The sequence below is a fragment of the Drosophila sechellia genome, unplaced genomic scaffold (assembly GCF_004382195.2).
Source record: "Drosophila sechellia strain sech25 unplaced genomic scaffold, ASM438219v1 U_103, whole genome shotgun sequence".
Lineage (NCBI taxonomy): Eukaryota > Metazoa > Arthropoda > Insecta > Diptera > Drosophilidae > Drosophila > Drosophila sechellia.
Window position 1 is genome coordinate 31,079 of NW_022611049.1, and position 21,590 is coordinate 52,668.

At 45.1% G+C, this 21,590-nt stretch overlaps 1 protein-coding gene and 4 pseudogenes across 1 annotated transcript; 1 reads left to right on the plus strand and 4 right to left on the minus strand.

The window, feature by feature from the left end:
- Window positions 1-1,104: 1,104 nt before the first annotated feature.
- On the minus strand, window positions 1,105-10,023 carry LOC6619096 (phosphatidylinositol transfer protein beta isoform). Its single transcript, XM_032726926.1, has 9 exons — window positions 9,966-10,023; window positions 9,503-9,558; window positions 3,313-3,343; window positions 3,122-3,233; window positions 2,906-3,057; window positions 2,711-2,788; window positions 2,140-2,249; window positions 1,897-2,076; window positions 1,105-1,769 (listed from the first exon to the last, which is right to left on the minus strand). The coding sequence occupies exons 2-9, from the start codon at window positions 9,517-9,519 to the stop codon at window positions 1,631-1,633; spliced, it is 819 nt and encodes a 272-aa protein (XP_032582817.1). The 5' UTR covers window positions 9,520-9,558; window positions 9,966-10,023; the 3' UTR covers window positions 1,105-1,630.
- A 537-nt stretch (window positions 10,024-10,560) lies between these two features.
- On the minus strand, window positions 10,561-11,535 carry LOC6619095 (annotated as a pseudogene).
- A 180-nt stretch (window positions 11,536-11,715) lies between these two features.
- Window positions 11,716-12,853, minus strand: LOC6619094 (annotated as a pseudogene).
- Window positions 12,854-12,879: 26 nt separating this feature from the next.
- On the plus strand, window positions 12,880-14,177 carry LOC6619093 (annotated as a pseudogene).
- Window positions 14,178-14,197: 20 nt separating this feature from the next.
- On the minus strand, window positions 14,198-21,586 carry LOC116802447 (annotated as a pseudogene).
- Between the last annotated feature and the right edge of the window lie 4 nt (window positions 21,587-21,590).

Genomic DNA, 21,590 nt, shown 5'->3' on the forward strand with positions numbered 1-21,590 from the left:
TTTATGGAATATCTCGTAACGCATTATACCTTTATCATTATTATATTTTTTAAGTACTCCCCCCAGCTTCAAGTGTCCTCTCTGTATGTATGTACAAATGTATAGTATATTGTGCTGATGCAGATGCATTCGGTGTGCTAAGTGGATGTGTGTGTGTGTTCGAACCGATTGGCTATAAAAATAAAATGCAGCTTGTCCCCATTTCGTATGCAATTCGTTTTAAAACCCCCTGATTTCCCAACCAGCCCATCTACAATCCCCACTACCAGCACCATATAGTGCATATGGTGCTAGCTGACTGCTTTAAGCCTATGAGGTTCAATTAAATTCACTTGCTGTTTAATTTCTCCTTCTACTGCTGGGCACCTGTTCGCTCATCCGTGCGTGTGTTTTAAGATCTTGAAAATATAGCATCACTAATGATTACGTTAAAAGCTTTCAATATATTTGGTTTCGATAGAGGTTATAGCTTCAAAATGGACGTTTCATAGATAGATCATTAATTTTACATAGACTTCGAGAGCTATTTCTTTGTTTGAGCAGAACTACGTGGCAGATAGTAAAAAGTACGAGGCGACTTTGAGGATATGTGGCTGTAGCAGAAGAGTGCGGTGTTTCTAAGGTGGTTTACTTCAGGGATTCCTCTTGTTTGGGCATTTCAGATATTGGCAGTTACCTAGTGTTGTTGGGTGTGTTTGAAAACTGTTCGAAAATGGAATTGCAAATACTCTTGGGCAATTCCCATTACAATATGAAGTTGTTATTCTTCGCAGCCAGTTGGACTATAATGCAATCGTAGCTCACAGCTAACTCCGCTCGCAAGCGGTTCATAAATCATTCAAATTAACCCATGGAAGGCAACTGTTTGCCAAGTCAATCCAGGCCAAGACCCCCAGACTCTCCTCCTATTTCTGGTTATCTTGGGATTGGATTGTTTTACATTGACTTTTTGAAATGCAAATCACATGCAGACCACAGATGCATAGCCAATGAATGCAAATAGACATGCCTGCATAGGCTCCTATGTACATACATGTTCTCAGAAAATCACATATTCAAACTGCTCCTACCTCCCGCCTTTCGCCCTCCCCTGCAGGTCGGATGTTTGCGTTTAACTTTTTACATTAACTGTCATTTGGTTTATTTCACAATTTACAAAATGCAACTTAAACAATGGGCTTAGACGTGGTGCTGGCCATGCGTGGAGGAGAGTGTCGTCGACAGATGTCCTGTGTTGTGTTGCTCGGCATCCTGGTTACATTTTACATACAGTGCAGTGGAAGGAACTTAACTAACTTACTGCGGTTGCAACCGTTTCTCGGGTTCTTTAATTTGTTGTCGTGTGCTACACTAGTACTAAGCTTTGTTGCTGCGGTTGCCGTACACTTGGTGTTCGCTTAGTTTGCTTTTGTTTCAGTTGACGCTGCTGTGGCTTCACATTGCTTTAATTTCGTTTCATTTTGTTTTCATGGTGTTAGTTTATATCGTAAATTTATTTATGCAATTTTATCTCAATTTTATTAATCTGTTTTGCTTTGCTTTGTTTTGTTTTGCTTTGCCTTTTAGTTTTGTTTTCTTGTTTTGCCTGGTTTTTACATACACATATTTTGTTTACAATTTTCTACTAGACTTAATCGGCATCCGCGCGCATACCCCGCACCTCGCCCACCTGCCGCGCCTTGTCCAGCTCCTCCTTCGTCTGATCCTCGATGGCGCGGATGTCCTCCATTGTTAGACCGTACCAGCGATCGGTTGAACAGAAAACTTGGCTAAAAATAGAAATTTAAAGGCGATTAATAGGGAGTTTCCATCTAGGGTTTACTAAAAAGTTGTTCATGCATATCCAACTGTATAGAGTTTCAGTAATTCAAGGATATTCAATTTCAGGACTATTACCGATGGAAGTTTGTAAAGAGGCGGCGCTCCGATTTCTGTATGAAATTCTCTACTCTTGTTTGCAGGCCGAACCATTTGAACTCGCACGTGACCAGCTTGTAGCAGGTCATGACAGGATTAACATGCTTTTTCCAGTCGGATCCCACCAAGGGACCGCGGCCCGTCTTCTTTGACTGGTAGCTGAAAGGATAATCGAAACGTATATTTCAAATTCTCATCACTTTATCTAATATTAACGCTTACGTGGTTGGATCCTCATCGGGCTTGTAGTCCGCGGGCAGCACCGGATCGTTGGCAATGTCGATGTGCACTACCTCTCGCACTTTCAGCTTATCCGGCGTCAGCTCGTGCACCTGCAACAGCGAGGAGCATGGCGATATATCTTAGATCCATACATTTTCTTAACTTATCGAACACAAAAAGCGTTTACTACATAGATAGACATGAACATGGATCGATGGCGGATAAGAACTACAAAGCCGAACCGAGCAGAGACAGCAAATTAAATACAAAACAAAACGAAACTTACGTTGTCAACAGTGCCAAGGTCATTTTCTATGTGTTGCGAATAAATGTCTATTTTAAAGTTTTTATCCATATAACCAGGATTCTTAATCGATAACCAAAGGATTACAAAACCAAACCAAAAAAGCCAAACGAAATGATGGTGGAATTTTGACAAAATCATATTGCAGGATGATCGAGTTAGTTGTTAGTATTCACATATAAATGTAGGGTTGAGATGTGATGATGTTATGGAGAGAAAAGAAGAAAACACATGTTAGTCATATCATGCTGTGGATTCTTGACTTACATTTTCTGAATCGCCCGCATCTCCGACGTGCAGAGTGTCGATGATTATTTTGAAAGCATCTTTCATAAACTTGGGGTTCTAGAAATTCAATATAATCACAGTAATCATCAAGTTGCCTCACATTGCTAATGGAACCAAAGTGATTTGCTTCTAACCCGCCTTTTTGTTGCAAATATTAAGTCTTTCCCCATTTACCGTGATAATCGTTCGACAATAGGGATAGGCATTCCATGCCTCCTCGTGGATCTCCAATGAGCCCTTGGGCGCCAATAGTCTTATGTAGGCTGGAACTTTTGATTGCAGATGGTAGATCTTATATGTATATTGACCGGAATTGTATTTGCCACCTGTATGAATCGAAAAACTCTCTGTTAGCCCGCAATTATTCATTACCAATCGGTATTTGCTTACCCAGCAGGGGAAAGTCTTCGAAGGGTTCGTTCTTTAACACCTCGATGCCCTCGCCGCCACCTGTATTCTCCTTTGACGCCTCGGCCACCGAGAATAATTGTGCAACTTGATACTGTGGAGCAGAAAAAAGAGGAGTTGGGCAAATAGTTCTCCTCGTGACAGCGGGCTTTTTGCCCAGTTAACTCTCTTACCTCTTCCACAGTCAATGGCAAAGTCACACGGCTGCAAAGAGAAAAAAAAACATGGACTGTGTCAGCGAATGTATGTATAAAGGCTACGCGATTTTAATTAAGTTTAATATAACCATTTTAATTAAATACCATGCCTGTGCATAAAAAGCTGTTGATACCCTTCGCTTTCCATCGAGTGTATGGAGTATATCGAGTTCAGTGGGAGGGGGGAATATAACCAGTGAAATGCAAACAGTTATTATTGATCTTTTAAAGGGAGCGTTATTCAGACTACGTTTCAGTAGTAAGCCAGTGTTTCTTATGCAAATAAATGAAATATGTATTCAGAAACAATATAGTTTATAAGGTGAATGCATTCCTTTTAGTTTACTTTAAATGTCAATAAATGATCCTATTGGTAATAGCAAAGCTTTCCTCTTAGGGCCAACTTTGAATTGCCTGTTCCACTTTAAGTTCTAAGTAGCAAGGCACACAAATTGCATCTAATTACAAGCCCTCTACTCTGGTTTTACATGGTCTTAAGCAATCAACTCAAGCCCCAAAGTATGCAGCATCTATTCAAACAAGGAATCTTGAGACCACTTGCAAGAATGACCTTCAGAAATTTCGGCTAGAGCCAATCAATCCAGGCCAATTGATACTTGTTGAGATAAGATCTCAGGTAATTTATATGAGCACTTAATACAAATTGCCGAAAAAGGTTAATATCACTGCACAATTTAAACGATATATTTTTAATTAAAAGCTTACACAAGTGGGCGGAGCATTGGCATTGAAAAGAAACAAAAACAAAGTGTTTCAACAGCATAAAAGCTTCACAAGCCTTTTTGCATTTATTTGCATGCATATGAGTTTGAACTCCCCAAAGCCGAAAACCACCCACTTCCGGCCACATACTCATCCTCTAATTACCAAAAAGGTCGCCAGGCAGCAAAAGAGTGGGAAAAAGCGGCGGAAAGTGTTCTGGGACCTCCATATACATAATTATGCCAGCCTTGAAACTTGTTCGCATCGCTTGACTTTTGTTGCGGTTTTCCCGGGGACAATTTAATTGCAAAAAATTAATTGTTGACAACGAATAGGGAGTGCTCTTAAAGGATGGAAAAAAGTCTATTAACTTTTATTTACTTTAAAGGTTACTTTAGAGGGTTAAAACCCTAAACCTATATTATCATCGCTTTATAATCTCATGTAAATATTTCCATTTTGAAAGTTAATGACGCAGAAATGTTCTATGCATTCCAAAACTTTTGTGCTGTTTTTTTTATTTTGTTATAGAGAAATAGTTAGGCAGAAGTTCCTTAATTTTGATAAAACATACATGAAACTGTGATGAGTGAAAAAGAGGAGCATAAAATATCTCTGTTATTTCGCCTTGATCTCTGGGAATTTACCACCCGTAGTCGCAGGCTGAAATTTAGCTACAAACTGTAATCCAAGGAAAGTCAACAGTCAACGGCTTGGCAAATGAAATATTCCTCGGCAAATAAAGGCCGAATTGCTCCCCGGTGCGAGGGAAGCCTTGGCATGCATTCGCAAGGTGCGAACTGGAGCTCCTTGGCCATAAAGAACCAGAATCTCGTGCTGGCCCAGCTTTATGGGCTGTCAGCCGTTCTCGCCTCGCAACACACAATACACATAATACACATAATACACGGCAAATGCCAAACAATGAGACACAAGAAAACACGACACGACTCGGGAACAATCAAAGTGATGTGGCGAAAGTGGGGGAAATTCTTGCAGACGCAATTAACCTTTGGCCCACTGTTGACACTCGTAATGATGTGTTTCCTAATTGCCAGTCGACTCGAGCAACTGGTGGGCGTGGCAGAGGGATAGGACCAGGCGCTTTAATGCGGCCTACTCAAAAGTTGGCCAACTACGCGCCGCCCCTAAAAAGGTTAAAGTTCTCAGAGCACTCTTTTATGGCGGTGGGGGATCAAGTTCAACTTTCTGCCGAGTTCATCTGGGGGGTTCCACTCCAAACAAGGTGGATGATTTATGAGTGTTCGCGTGTCAGGGGAATGGGGCTCCAAAAAGATGGAACTATAAAGGGACTTGGGGAGAGGTAGAACATTGTTTTGCGCTGTTTAATTGTTAATGAAGTTATTCGGAACTTTACTTAATCATTGCATAATCAAGAGGAACGATTTAAGCTCTTGGGGTGTGTGTGTGCTCAACGGGTTGAAATTAAAGTTGTCGCTTAAGTTAATAGATAAACGTTCATTTAAAACGGAAATTCTGAGGTAAATTGTGTATGTTTTGCATTTTTGGTCAATTAACAACAGCCAATCTAAACTTATGTAAATAAATGCCTAAGTAATTTGAAATAAATATTCGAAATGGTTGCCATTGAATTCAATTGCCCATTTGTGTGCAAACGTATCATCAATTCATTTAGTTATGCAAACAGTATAACTTTTCTTTTCAACAAATTTCCACGCAGCATTTGTCGTTTAATCAAATCTGATTGTAAAACTTTAGCGCAAAAAATGGCCCATAAAAATTGGTCTTCTGCCCAAACTTTTCCTCTTTCGCAACAAAGAAAGCATTTCATATCAGGCAAATAAAACTTGCTAAAGCTGAAAACCCAGTAGAGGGAAAACCATTAGAGTACAAACCAGAACGTGTTTTTGTGACAAAATCGCTGTTCCAATATGTTCAGGGATAAATAAATTTCCCTGAAATTGTCAAAAAAACATCCAACTGGGTTGAATATCATCAGCAAACGCGAGAAGATCAAACAATATAGTCGCGTTTCTCCAAGGCTTTTTGGGTTTCCTATGAATCACAGCACAATCAGAGCATTAAAGAAATTATGCAAAGCGAAAATAGAAACATACAAGAAATCACCACACATGAGTGGTAAAGGGGGGAGGGCCAAAAAGTACAAAAGTAAAGCAAAAACAAGCATCTGAGAAGATTGAAGAACTCTTAATGAGACCAAAGTTACCGAAAGAAACACATTAGGGAGACCCCTTCGCACTCAACCCCTCTTTTGTGGCCATGAACAAGGGAAATTGTTTGCTCTTGTTGGCATAATTGAAAATGGAAAGTGATTGTTTGGGGCTCTGTCGTCTTTGCATCCCAAAGTGGGTGTGTGTGTGCGGTGTGTGGTGTGTGAGTTGTGTGGGTGGGTCGAGGGGAAAGCCAGTGGCCAAGGCTCTTGTGGTGGCCATTATTGAGGGCCGCCCACTGGCCATTGTCGCAATTGAAGGCCGAAGCCAAGTAATAATTGATTTACCCGCAATAAAGATGTCACACAGAGATTGTTGCCCAGTGGATTGCTCAGTGAATAAGGCAGTAACGGGTCATTCGTGCTTGAAATTAAAGCATTTGTACTAAACTTCCATCTAACAAACAATACATACATATAACAAAACGATATTATCTACGTTAAGCAGTAGGTATTTTAATGTGTTTATAATTTTAGACTTTACTAGCCATAAGTAATTAGCTGTCTAAATGGACAAACCATTTATATACTATTTTTAAAGCGTAACTGATAACTGACAGAGCTCATATGGAAATCAAGTGATATTATCATATGGCCATGCACCATTGAAGAGTTGTTGTTTTTTAAATCAAGGCCGCATTTTGCGGTTTGCCCCCATTCGGATAATCGCATACTATGTATCTCCATATTCGGTGCCCAATTATGCTGGCGCTTAGCAGCCGGCACACTCAATTGCCAAAAATTTTCGAAACAACCGAAACTTCACACACTCGAAACGTGTAATGAGTACAGTGCCGATGTGGAGTAAAACGATGCATTCAAGTCGAAAGCCAAACACTGCGTGTTATCTTATCGCAGTACATAAAAAAGCACACAAATTTTTCAAATTGATTGCCGGCTGGGCGAGCGGGGAGGGTGAAGGGCGATGGGAGAACTGTATCTGACGGATACATGTGTGGTGTACAAAGAGGCCAATCAGTTTGGGGCAGTAAAAGTCACGCTACAGCTGGTTTATGACGAGTACCATGAAGGACCGACATTGAAAACAACAAGCTTTTGCTTTCAGAGATCAAAGTTGAGATGGTTGAAAGTTGAAAAAAAAAACCTGCACTCACACCAACTTTAATGTGGCTTAAATGAATTGGCTTTAAGGTTGGCAGTACACAGCAATAAGATCGATTTAAGCCATTATTATTTATTTAAACTTGCCAGCTCACAGCTGATATAATCGCGTAAATGTTGATAACATTAATGGCTCGATTTCTCCACAATAAGTGGATACTATGTCAACAAATAAAGTGCAGCACTTTAAGCATTTTGTGCACAATAAACGACAATTTCAGATAAATCATGCCAAGTGCAGACTATCACAATTTATTTTTGTTACCTTTTCAGCTGCTTTTTATTCATTTGGCCACTTTGCCCGCCGGCCATTCAAAATTGTTTATCAGCATGCAAAAACCTGTGATGCGGCACGCGTTGCCTTTATTTGCACCTTTGTTTTTAATTTAATGACGGTGCTGAATGTTCATTGCCAAATGGTTTACACGCCAACAGGCGGCAGGCGAAAAATGCGAAAATTTGGCAGGAAAACATTTTGAAATGCAAATGCTACAGGCTTCGGATTCGTGTTGGGATTACGGCGTCGAGAACAATTAAATATTAATGCCTCTCGTGAAGACTGCCGTCAACTTATGCGTGTTTTAATAAATAAAATAAAAAAGTTCATTGTGCAGTAAAATGCAGTTGCTTAAATCTTCCATGTTCCCTTTTAAAGATGTCGAGCAATACAAAACGTTCTCAGAAATTTAAATTATTTAAATACAAGTATATTTTCACCTATACTTCATAGGCTTTAGTTTACTTTTTGATCGTTGCACACTTTTATACATAACGTACACCATATGATAAATATTAATGTTATAAATATATTTTATGGGTAATCTAATAGGAACTGTATATACATTTCTGTGAACGAACGCTGTAATGAACTACTAAATGCTAAGATTTTTCGCTAGCTATTATAAATGATCTCCAAATCAAATTGAAGAATTCATATCATTTCTTGTTTACGATAAATGATATATGCATGCCTTTGTTGAAATAATATTCTTAATGATTTATAATTAAAAAAGGGCTATACAAGCTTAGCAAAACAAAGTACAAATCGATTTCTGTGTACTTTAAGCCAGAAACCGATCGTATGAGAATTAATAGCTTATAAAACCCAGACACTTAACACCTATCAGTAAAACGTGCGGTTTATATTCAATTGAGGTTCCATTATAAGATTGATGCGAATGATTGCGCATACGGAAAATGATAAGACGGAGATTGTGCGTTTGAGCTTTCAGTTTCAATCTCCTGTGTGCTCGAATTTTCCTTGATTTTCCGACAGCTGTCAAAGTCAAAGCAATTATAAGCCGAGCCATTTGATGTCAGACTTTTGACAATTTCCGTTAACAAATTAAAAGTATCATTGCCAAATGGAAATGTCAGGTGGGCAACAAACGTGAGCCATTTGCAAATGAGAAGAATGTATGAGAAGAATGTCACCTGGTGCTTTGCGACCGAAAGGGATTAAAGATGCACGATGAGTCAGTTTAGTTTGGGCTTTACGCAACGACCTTATCGCACTTAACAACTTGTTTGATTAAAATCGCAGGGTCCAAAGCCGAAAAGAGAGTAATGGGAAAAGAGAGACGCAAAAGAGAGTGACTCACTGAAAAAGTCGACAACGTGGCGTCGCCGAGCGCCTGAAAAGCATTATCTTCCTTTCACATTATGTATATAGTAGAGTTTATCGATGACTCAAAGTAGTTTCCAAAACTAATTGGTAGTGCCATTGGCTATAGAAATAATATTCGGCTTACGTAGCTCCGAATCTGACTTCAACTCATTGCGTCATCGCCACAGCTGCAAAATACCTGAGCTAGAGCGAGAGGGCAAGAGAGGGGGTGTGCGGAAAGGGGGCGTCAGGGGCTGATAAGAAAACCGTTCGGTTGTTGTTGCGGAAAATGCCCGCAAACTTAAATACAACAAAAGCAACTACTGAGAGAACTGAGAGAGCAGCGACACACGCGACCAGAGAGAAATGGAGAGAGCAAATGTCACGGAGAGAGTGTAAAATCGATTTGTCACAAATAATTTGCGGCTTGCCCAGCTTTTTTTTTGGCTATTTAACATAAAATAATCACAAATAATGGTAAAATAAACAGTTTTTGTACTCACAATTCTTTGATCTGCATCTTTGCCAATTATTATCCGGTATTTTCCTGCTTGATTCGCTGCGAGAGAGTACAAAAATACAGAATTAGATTTAATGCGAATTCGCTGGCGGATTTCAACTAAATTGTAGCATTTATTATTTCCAAATGTAAATGCACTTGCACTCGACGCTTAACCTTCGCACGCACTTTCTATATTTAATTTATATATCTGCCAAAAACACTTTGGTGTTTCTGTTTGCTGCCAAATCGCTGCGCCCGCACTTTTTGTTTATGTTTGGCCAAGCCAACTTTAGTTTAGTTAGCCAATTGGGATTCTAATGCTTTTTTCTCCAATTGTCGGCTAACACAGAGTCATATGCACACACACACACACTCTCTTGCAAATACCACGCACACACGCGGGCGGAATATCAATAGCAATTTATGCGATTTGGCGCTGATTTATTACTCAAGTGATGACGTACAACTGGGGAGTGCGATTGGCCTGGTATCGGGATCGGTTCGCGCTTGCAATGGCGGCAGTAATATATTAGTAATGAGTTTGTTATTTAGCTACTGCGTGTCGGAGCGGAGCTAAAGTTCGATGTTCGTGCAAAACACTTCGATCCGATAGGCGGATGCTATCGATTTCGGCGAGGCCCCTTGGTCACACTTGGTGGTGGGCGCTGCCGTCGCCGACTATCGATAGCACAAGCCGGTGTATCCAGGGATGCGCACTAATCGCAGCCGTTAGGGTGACTCACGCTGTTTAAATTATTATAAAGAGGTTATGAATATAATATAGTTAAAATAAAATTATATATAAGGTTATAAAACAGGTTTTTCATTACAAACAAAACAAGAACAGAAACAACATTTAACCAACATTTTTTGAATGTGAAAGTGGGTTTCCCATTCTTATTGGAAATTAATTAACAATTTAACAATTGTGCAATTTGCATATAATCTAATTTTGTCATGAATTCCAAATGGTAATAATGGTTGTAATAAATTCCAATTCTTATAAGCTTGGTGGCTCGTCATTTCCTCCTTCTTGGCATCATTTTCTATTGCGTCCTTCTATCTCTGGCGATGGCGGCATTTCCAACCGCCAAGCATACCTCCTGGACGCGGAGGAGCCGCGGTGCGGGAACGAGTTCTGTGACCATATCGCTGGGTGGCCTTAGGGTGGAGGGCAATTCAAAATCCGGCTGGTCGTCATCATCAGTGCGCATGCTCACGCGAACTTGATGAGTCCCATTCCCTGGTAGTCATCGTGATGGGTATGTTTCGGGCCCAACCTTGCAGCAGAAGAAGGTCTTCGATTCCGGGCATTTGTTCATCTGGATGGCCACCAGCGCGTCACTCCTTTCATGTTCTCGGAGGCCTCGAAATATGGACCCGGATAGAAGACCATCTCGGGCTTGGGCCCATCGGTCACCTCGCAGGTGATCCAGATCTTGGGCGAGTTGCCCAGCTTGCCCACGGTATCGTGAAGGCTCTCTGGTGCTCCTTGGGCAAGTCGTCTGCCGTGTCGTACGTCTCCGGCACATAGCCAATAACCTTGTTCAGCTTGATGAAGACGGTCGGCTTTTCGGTGGCGTAGCCCCACGTCGTGTCCTGGTTGAAATCGGCAAGAAGTCAATGGCATTGTCGTTCAATTTGTTCAGGAAGTCGTCGATGCGGTCAGCAATCGGATTGACTCACTCATGATGTGCGTAAAGTAGGACAGCACGGATCGATTCTGGTTGGGCACCATCGACAGACCCGGCGGACCTTGAGCAGCGCGGCTTATTCGGATCCATGATGGCCAGCATAAAGATGCCCAACCAAAAGGCCAAATGCACACGATGAGGGCGTATAGGACCAGGTAGAAGCCAGTGATTCGCATCCAACCCAAGGCAGTGCGCGAACAGTTTGTGCTCGTCTATGTCGAATATCTCTTCGACACGGCAGATCCTTCTTGCGACGTGTCTCCTGGTTCCGGCGTATCTGCTTGACAGCTTGTAGTCCCAGCGGGCACATTACGTCCTCCGGCATCCTGGCGATCGTTGGCTACTGGTTACGTGGGCGTAAGTGGGAATATTCGAAGCTTGTAGCTTCCGTTTACTATGAAATTTGAAGCGGAGTAAACTATAATGCTCAAATAGGAGCACATCCGTATTATTTTGTTATTTATTATTACATGCCAATATATACATTAAATGAAATTATTCAAGATTAATTCCAGCTGAGCTAGCTGATCTCACTCGTACACTCGTCCAGCACCAATGGAGTGGTTGGATGAACTGGTGCCGTCAGACGCACCAGCATCTTGACCGTTACATATGGAGCGGGATGTTCTTAGCCCAAGCCTGGCAGTGGATTTGGATGTCCTGGTTGATCGGAATGTTGCTCAGCCGAACTGATGATGCGCCTGAGGCGGGGATCCTCCTTGTAAGTAGGTCGTCGTCGTCCGTGGACTCGTTGAGAAAGACATTGCCGGAGGTGAAGAGCTCTTCGGCATCGAAGAAGCGAACCGGATGGTAGTCGAACTGAATGTCCACTCTCGGCTTAATAACCTGGCAGGACACCCAGAGCGGTTGAACGCTCTCCGTGCCCAGGCACCACATAGTCGAACAGCTCATCCGGAGCGTAGTCGGGCAGCGTTAGGGCGTCATCGTAGGTGACGCGCTGGAAGCCCAGTGCCTGGGTGATCTTTATTAGAATGCACGGCGTGCCGGACATATAGCCCAGCTTTGTCCTCGCTAAGCCCATCAGGCGCTTTGGTCCTTCGAGACCGTATCGGTCCACCGCTCGCATTATCGCGCGTCGTATGTTAGCCACATCCTTAATGTTATTAGGGCTCCACATAATTTGCTTCTGATCGCCCACATGGTGTCCGGGCGCGGTTGCTAGTCCGGGGAACTTTTTGCATCCCGGCCTATCCGGATATATATGATTCGCACATCATCACGAGTGCCAATCCGGTCGTGAATACGCCCAGAGCGAAAAAGAATCCAATGAAGTATAGCAGCAGCTTGATAAAGCGGCACACGGTCATCTCGGGATCCGCATTGCGGGTGCGGATGGAACGCCTGTGGAGGTACTCCGCAACCCGCATATCCGACGCGGCGAAGGCGTCCAATTCGTAGGGACCAGAATAGATTATCGCGTCGTTAGCATAGATAATAATATGGGTCTTATGGAAATATATGAGGTATTTCAGAAAGCTAGCTTTGGTGGATTAGAAACATAGAAATATTTGTACAGAATCATAATATATATTTTGAAAAACGCACCTTTTGTCGATAACGATAGGCGTTAAGTGAATTCCGGTAGCCCTTTGTTTCGTAGCAGCAGTTGGTATTTTATCGCAACAGTTGCACGTCATACTTAGCTTGAAAGCAAATAGTGAGCTAAAATGAGCGATAATGTGATTCCTGCTCCGCTTAGCCGTATCCCGGGCACCAGCAGGCGAAAGAGAAGAACAAGGACCTGAAGACACTCACTATCGCAGCTGCTGGAGATTAAGGACAGGCAGTCGCACTTTCTGTCGTTCAGTGAGTTTTTAGTTTCACTGTGGAGCTCCTATGAATTTATTTTACCTTTTAATTTTATCTTTATTTAGAAAGCGTCTCACCAACTGCCGGACAAGGGAAAGCGTCTTCAGGAGTCGTACGACAAATTACTGGCCGAGATCAGAAGGCGGGATGAAGTGGAGGAGGCGACTCGAATGCTGAGCGGTCTGAACATTGTCGAAAAGGGCAAAATTGCTCTCAACAATCTGGAGTGGAATGGCAGAAACACGGACGAGGGCGCCCATGTGGACGACATTCTGGACAGCGATGACGAGGTGGAGATGGATCCGCTGCGGATTATAGCGCAGGGACAATGCACGAGAAGAAGGTCAAGGTGATTCGCGCCAACAAGTCTAATTACGGCAGATGATCTGGCGGATATCGAGGAGTTTAAGAAACCAACGACTCCCAGATTCGGCTTTGGCAGGACATAGTGACACCAGTTCCCTTCCTGCCGAAATCGTAGAAATCGACGTAGTCAGTAGCCGCAAAGCTAAGCAAGGAGTTGCTCCGATCAGCATGCCCTCTACCTCATCGATAAGACGGAAACAAATGTGAATACTCCTAGGGAAAAGTTTATGCCATTCCGCCACCACCAAGTCCAATGTCCACGATCCGACAAAGAGCGGGTGCGCAAAAAGGCAAGCACTGGGAGATAACGGCAGCAACTCCGCCACTCATCAGCACAAAGAGGCCCAGCTGGTGCTTTGGCTGAGTCGCTGCGTACAGATGGATTACATGCAAAGAGTGAAGGTGATTCCGTTGCTTGTGGTCTACAGACTTCGATGCTAAATCCACATTATTTGCAGGAGGTTCGCATTCAGCAGGCTGAACAGGGCTGCCAGGCTTAAAGACTCTCGCTCGACTTGGCCTGCCCGAGGAATCGATTGTGAAAACCAAGGATTCCTTCCGAAACTATCGTGATCCCTAAGCCACTTTTCTCATCGAAGGCAGGCAAAAGCAGCGAAGCAAATGAAGTGCAAGATCCTTCGATTCAAGACAGAGGATCAGCCGCCAGTGGCATTCATACACGGTGTTCGAGTAACCTGTGGGCAGAGCATGAGATTCCTATGCTATTCGATTTCCAAGAAACATTGTGTACTATTTATTCGCGTCAACATTATAATAAGACTATAAGCATACATAACATATACTGTGTATACTCTGTGAATACTTAGATTGAATAGAACTGCGTGGCTGTGGAGGCTTGCAACTCGATCTGGCCCATCTTGAACTGCAAAGCTGCAGCCATTTGAGCAGAGCCTCCGACTTGTACGTTTGCTGCTCCTCGTAGTCCGGTGCATAGTCCCTTACGTTCTGCAACCGGACGTGCAAAGTGTCCGAGAGTTGCGTCTGTGAGGAGAGAACGGGGCTCCACATGGGTAGCAGTTTGCCCAGCACTGTGGAATTGGTGTCCTTCAACGCCTCCAACAGACTAAGGAAGTGCAGGTTGACCATCTCGGACAGCTTGGAGTTAGCACTCTGCGTCTGGAAGTCCAGGGGGGTCTGCGGCTGATCCTTATTGACTGTCGGCTTGGCGTGGGACACCAATTGCAAGATGCAGGGCGTCACCTTTGCCCGAACTCAAAAAGAACGCCCAACGTGCTGCCCTCCGCATTGCTGTTGGTATTGTGGGCCATCTGCTCCAAGTATACCGTCCATAGTTGACAAAGCGTGAAGGCATGGAATAACGAGGACATGTGCAGCACGGAGGTCTTGGACTGTTCCGCAAATCCGGCAAAGATCACCTGAATGTGATCGGCGATGTGGAGGAAGCTTCCTGCGGCACCGGTTGCGAATAGGTCACTCCTTGATGCTGATAATGTACGCTGGCTGCAGGACGGTGCCCTGACTATTCTGCTGCGGCATGGGCGTAGGTATGCTATGCGTCTCCTGGCGCCGCTGCATCAGAGCCATGTGAGTGAGGGAGCCAAGTAGCAACCAGGACAGCAGGCGCATGTGACCCACGACTCTGTGAACTCCTTGGGTCTAAATAAACGTTTATTTGTGTAATGGTATGGAGATGTTAATCTGATCTGGAACTTACCCTTGCTGAAGAGACGATGGAGCATTGTTTAGCCAGGGAAGGTAGCGAGAAACTGCTTTGTTGTCCCTCGAGTTACCACGCGACATTTCCAGAGCCAAGTATTGGGCCACTGCTCCCTTGAGGACTCCGCCAAGGTGTCTTCACCCAGGCCACTGCTCGTCTGGCCGTTCTTGAAGTTCTACAACAAGATATAAACAATAAATTCAATAAATTCATAAGTTGGTTCCATCCTACCTTAATCTTGCTAAGCGTGTGGAAAATCGGCCAGAAAATCTATGACATCGTTGAATACTGCCTCAACAATCCGCAGAATTGGTGGTCATCATGGGTGCCGCGTCAGGCAAGCCAGGAGCAGCACCTGGAGGCAGAGTTCCGCCAGCATCAAGGAGCACAAAACCAATTATGGTGAGTAGATTGTGGTCGGAATATTCGACTTAAACTTCAGAGCCTGGACGAACTCGAAGATCATTTGACGACACAGCAAGTTCTTATCCGATCCTTGCTAAACGATCTAATGTTCAGAGTGCACAGCTCGTATAGCGTTTGGTATTCCAGATTGGTATGCTGTACGCAATAGGCCATGATCTTGGAGTACGGATCGAGCAGCGTCTTTGGCACGCAGTTGAGCCTCAAGGTGGCCGCCATGATGTCCAGCATGTACTCCGCATTGGTGAGACTGGGCATGATGACGATTACTTGCCGAGGAGCGAGGCGTACGCATCCATGGCCTCAGTGGCTTGTGACCAAACGGCTAGGCCACACCCGCTTCCGTGGGAACGCACTGGAGATTCAAGTACTCGGCCTGTTGCGGAAAATCACCGGTAGCTGGTCAATGGGTAATGCCTTCTTTGAGGTCAGTGACTCGCAGACATGTAGATGGGACTGGTGGAGTTCAAGTCTGGAAATCCTGTAGCGCTTTGGCAATGCTGCGGAAATGGTGGTGCGGATTTTCACTTAAAAGAGAAAATGTTATTAAATAACTTCCTTCATATTAGATCATTACTTACTTTTCATTTGAGTTTGGAACACCTGCAAGAAGATTCCATTGGGTGCCAACTGGTGAAGCACGCAGCGGAAGAACTGACAGGCCACCGCCTGGGCACTGCTGGCCAAAGGTGGACATTCTCGCCTTGCCAGGCATGGGTGCTACTTAAGCAGATCCTAAAATGGAGGCAGATATAGTCTGAGAATAGAATTTACTAGTGATCCACTTACCGTGAAGTCATGGTGAGAATCTCGGGCAGAAATGGTGCTGCCATGGCAGGTTCTCGATGAATAAAGGTTCCTAGGATTACTATGAAGATGCACAATCTCCTCATCCGTGTACTCCTCAATGTGGGCACCGCAGTCGGAGCAGCGTTCCACGATGGTGTAGTCTCCAACACGACGAGAGCTCTGCGGGATCAAAGATTTATAATTGTATACCTCACTGAGCACTTAAATATAAATGACTCACCCCACGAGGAGCATGAAGCGTTGAGTGGGTTCCATGCCCATTGGAGGCCTCTGCACCGATCTCATCGTCATCATCGGGATCGGGATCCACGGCTGAAATGGAGGCGGTGGCCAGGAACCAGCAAACCGTGATCGAATATCCGGAATAGCATTGCTGTCCACATTGAAGGGAGCCAATTTTTGTCGAGGACGCTTGATACTATTGCTGTGGTGAGTCCATGCCTTCGGGGGCATTCTGTTTCAGATCTTGCTGGCACATTCTTGAGAATAGAGGTGTGCAAATCGGCTGAGGGTTGCGACGGAGCGAGCATTTGGATTCGGCGGAGATTCCAGAGCCACTGCTTAATAAGCCGTCGGGGAGTTCGTCCTACTGCTCGGGGTAACATCATCCTTGGTGCTTTCCGATACATCAAGGCTATCCTGCTTGAGATGACTGATGTCCGGCAGGTTGAGGCCATCTCTCACCCGCTCCACTAGGGTGGCCACCGTGTCCTGGGTTCCGATGGGCAGCAGACGCTCCGGAGTGGGAATCTCCAGGGAGCAATGCTCTTGGGTGGCGGCAAGCTCTGCATGCTCTCATCAATTTCATCCTTGGATTCGGCATCACGCTCATCTTGGACAGCGGTGAGTCCGGCGAGCCGTAGTTTTTATCCGTGCGTCTCAGTGATTTGGTTTGCGATTTCTTTTGCCGCGAATCATCCGCCGAGGAGCTCGAGTTTCCGGCACTGCACTCCACAATCGTCTTATGTCGTCCAATTGGCTTGCTGGCAGCTGCCGAAGATGATGCCTGGATAGCAGCTGGAGCACTTCCTCCACTGCCATTTCCGCTTCCGTTGCCCGATCGATTACCACTACCGCTGCTGGATCCGGCTTTTCTTTCCACTGCCGCAGGCATGTCCTGCAAAGCGCCCAGTGCCTTCAGGTGATTCGTGGCTATGGCGGCGAACATCTTCGATGTGGAGGCGGCTGCATTCTCCAGGGACTTGTTGCGGACGGTCACAGCACGATGAACATCCACTGGTGGACTAACAATCGCCGTTTCTGTGGTTTCCGCGCCCACCAAGGGGTTACGATCATGCGAACACCCTCCTGCAAACTGTGCCTGGTGTGAGTGGTCACCAAAGTCTCATGGTAGTGGTGGCCTTAATTTTGGTCGTGTACGTATCGCCGACCTTGGTGGTGATCAACGACTTGTGGGACTTTGTGGATTTCTGGTTTGGACAATTCTAGCTTTAGTATTTAAAATATAATATGCAATGTAATAATCTCACCTCTTCAGTGTATTCAAGAGCTCGACGGTTGCGTGGCATGACGTCCTCGAAGTGTATGGTATCATCAAAGGATCCCTGCAACGTAAAATACGGATTACTTAAATTGTAAGACATTGCAAGACTGAAAACCAACCGGTGCACTGCTGCCGTGTAAAGTGCTATCCGAAAGATCGCTTTCCGGAATGGCCACCAGTTCGATTCCGTTTCATCTGCATCTAGGCTGGAGTCGTTGTACTTCCGGAACGCATGCTGCAATTTCGGTGTGAAGGCACATTACCCTTGCTCTTGGACGCGGCACTAGTTCCCTCGAGGGAAACATGGGACTGGCCGGGGACTGGCCTCCTTGTCGTCGGGATCCGTGCCAAGCGACGGCTGGCTGACATCAGGGATCGAGCAGCGCCGCCTACGCCTGTATGTCCAGTATGGTAGTGGTCGGAATGCGCCGGCATTGGTGGAAGTGGCCACGCAGGCTGTTCATGATCAAACGGATCCGCGATCACATATCCACTGAGAGGAGGCTGAGTGTACGAGTATTTGTAGAGCACCACCAGCAAGGTGAAGAGCCAGTTGCGCCGCGGATACTGCTCCAGGTGCCACAGGGAATAGTTGAAGACTATGTTCTGGTAGGATTCACCCGAGGTGCTCGTCGGATTTGGCGCATAGAGAATGATTTGCATGACGGAGGGCAAGATGAGACCCCAATCAGATGATTCTGGTCCAAAACCTGAGGAAGATTGGCCAGGAATGCATTGAAGACCGCGAAACCCTAGGGAAAAAATTGTTGTTATTTACCACAGCATTATCAACACACAATATCGAATACCTTAGAGATTCCGGAGTGGTATGGAAGGTCTTGTCGATTTGGTTGTGACCTAGCAGTAGGAACAGGTGCTTGAGGACAATATTCTGGGTCTTGGTCATCGGTTTTTCCTCAGATGGATAAGCCTGATCCGTCCGGGACATAAACTGCATCAGCATGAATACCAGCAGGTGAATGGTTTCCCGATCCGACTCCTCCAGTTCCGTGATTCTCGACAGTAGTCCAATGAGGTTGTCATCGTTCAGACCGCCCAATGAGTGGATATGCCATCTACGTGGGGATTTAGCGGATAGAAATATTTCATAATTTAGTATCTTTATAAATTGCATCTCGATGAAGGGGAAGAGGGCAAACACCAATATCTTTTTGATTTTGTTTTTTGTTTTTTTTTTTGGTCACAGCCACATGCCAATTCCACAATTAGATTGATTTTTGCTTATGTTGATTTAAATTTTGTATGATTCTTGTATAATATACAGTTATGTCTCTGTAGAGTAAGCGTCAATTTCCATTCAATTTAAACTTTTCGAGGGGAAATTCAAAGTATTGAAACAGAGACGGTTGGAGGTAGAAAGAGTAGAGTTTTCTTATGTAGAGTGGACCGCGATAGAATAGTTAGCATACATACCAGTTCGAAGGGGTAACCACTTAAACGACATTTGTTATGAAAAGCAGAGTAACACCACAACTGAACCTCAGCTGGATAATACAGATATAAACTCATATAGAACAGTGTGATGCAGATACATAGATCGATGGAGAATGGTCGATGGCGATGCTATAGATGTGCTTATTAGGTAGAACATGCTCTTATGTTTGGGATGAATCATGCTTTAATGACAGTTCTTAAATTATCAGATATTATCAGATAATTATCAGATATATAAAATAATAGGCACCTTAATGGAGTAATATTTTAAAAAAGGAAGCAAGGTAAAACTTATAGAAACAAAATGTTTTTATAATAAAACATATATAATATACGGAGATACTGCCAATTCGAAAAATATAAAAAAGTTTCTTTTCTATTTCTATTACTTCTCGATCTTGGTTGTTCTGAATGATAATGCAAATGGTGTTTACACACTGACAAAGCCAAAGCAACACCGAAAATGGGATACACCACTCACGAGGATGGGATTTCTAAATATTATGATTATTTGAAAAATAATTTGAAAATTATTATAAATGTAGTTTTTGAAAAGTAACTTAATATGTATATTTTCGTGCACTATTTGGTGATTAACGTTGTACACTCGAAAGTATCTTCAATTAGGTTTTCATAATTTATAGTGACTTAAAAATCTCCAGATATGGAATGTTTTTAAACTTAAAAAATTAAAATATCAAAAATATATAATCTATAATACATTTCCAAGTCTACGCATCATCATCATCCTTGTGAGTGGTGTAGGCATTTTGCTAGACACCGATCATCAGACGCCACCGAGGGGAGGGGATCACAAAACGAATGACACAGTGGAACACACGTGCTCTAGCACCTACCTGGGTTCGCCGCGCTGCCGGTGGCCGCCGCACCCGAGACCTGAGGATGCGGATGTGGTGCGGCATCACAGGTGCAGTGCATGGGGAAGGCCAGAGTTGAGGGGCTGGGACTGGGGCCGGCGGGGGGCAGCAGGTTGGGTGCCACGGATGCTTTTGGAAGTGGGAGTGAAAGGAGTGATGGGGATTCGGGTTTCCCGCACTGCTTCGGCTGTGCTCGTTCGACCGCCGCTGCTTCTGGCCCGGATGAGCAAGGGATCCACGCGAATGAACCACTCGCTGCGGCGGCATCGGCGGCCGCCTGGGACCGGAGCAGGGTTTCCGCCTCCTGTAGCGTGGGCATCGGACTGTGGTGACTGGGGGGTACACAGTGCACCAGGTACTGGTGGCTCTGGCTGTGCGTCGAGACTAAACCGGCCGAAGTGGTGGCGGTGGTGGCTACGTGTGCACTACTACCGGCATGATGATGCGGATGATGGTGTGGATGGGGTGAGGGTACGGATGGTGGGCATGTGGATGGTGGTGGTGGGTGTGATAGGGAAGGCCGTGTGCGCTGGCTGGTGGACGGGACAAGGCGGCGGCTTGGGTCGCGAGGAGCTCGCTGCCGTTGCGGCCGGGTTCACGGACTGGCTGCTGCCAGAAGCCCCCCACTACTACTGCCAGGAACTGACCCAGTCCGAAGCGCGAGGTCTTCCGCTTCAGTATAGGCGCTGAGACCTGGCGGCTGTAGATCTTCTCCTTCTCGGGAACTGTTTGAAGGGAGGATTAGAAGGATTGTGATGCTCCTTTTGATAGAGAACTCACCGAATTGCTGTCCTGTCTTGGAGCCATGCTGGCCGGAGGACATGGTTCGCTTATACGGCACTTGGTGCCGAAAGATGCGCTTAGCGTCTTGGCCATGCCTCCACTGGTATCCGACTGGCTGAGTGCCTCCCGCGCTTCTGAATCTTGGCCGAGAGCGCCTCGCTGCCGTTGTCCGAGTTCCGCAGATCACGCAGGTACGAGATGTCGCCGCACTTCTCCAGATTGATCTGCGCCTCCAGAAGAGTGTGTCGAATCGATTCAGGAAGAACTCCAGCCGAGCATTTTGCGATCGGATAGAGAGTTTGTGCAACTGGTAGACCGACTGCAGCACCACTGGACGGTCCACGATGAAGAGATCGAACTGGGACTCAAGGCAGAAGAGCAGCGACCGAATTGCGTGTCATGGATTGTACCAATGTAGAGAGTCGCCGCTGCGCCAGTACACATTGATGTCGTCCATGCTGGGATCAGGTGGCAAAAGGCGGTGGCCAGGGCGTCTGAAGGCCCACTCGGAGCGCAGGGGAGTGGAGTCCATGAAGCGGGTAATCACGGTAACTCGCTCCACTGCCGTGAAGCGGACGGCCAGTCCGTGTCGTGGAAAGCCTCCTGCACCCGCGCCAGAACACGTCGATCCGAGTGGCAGCGTGATG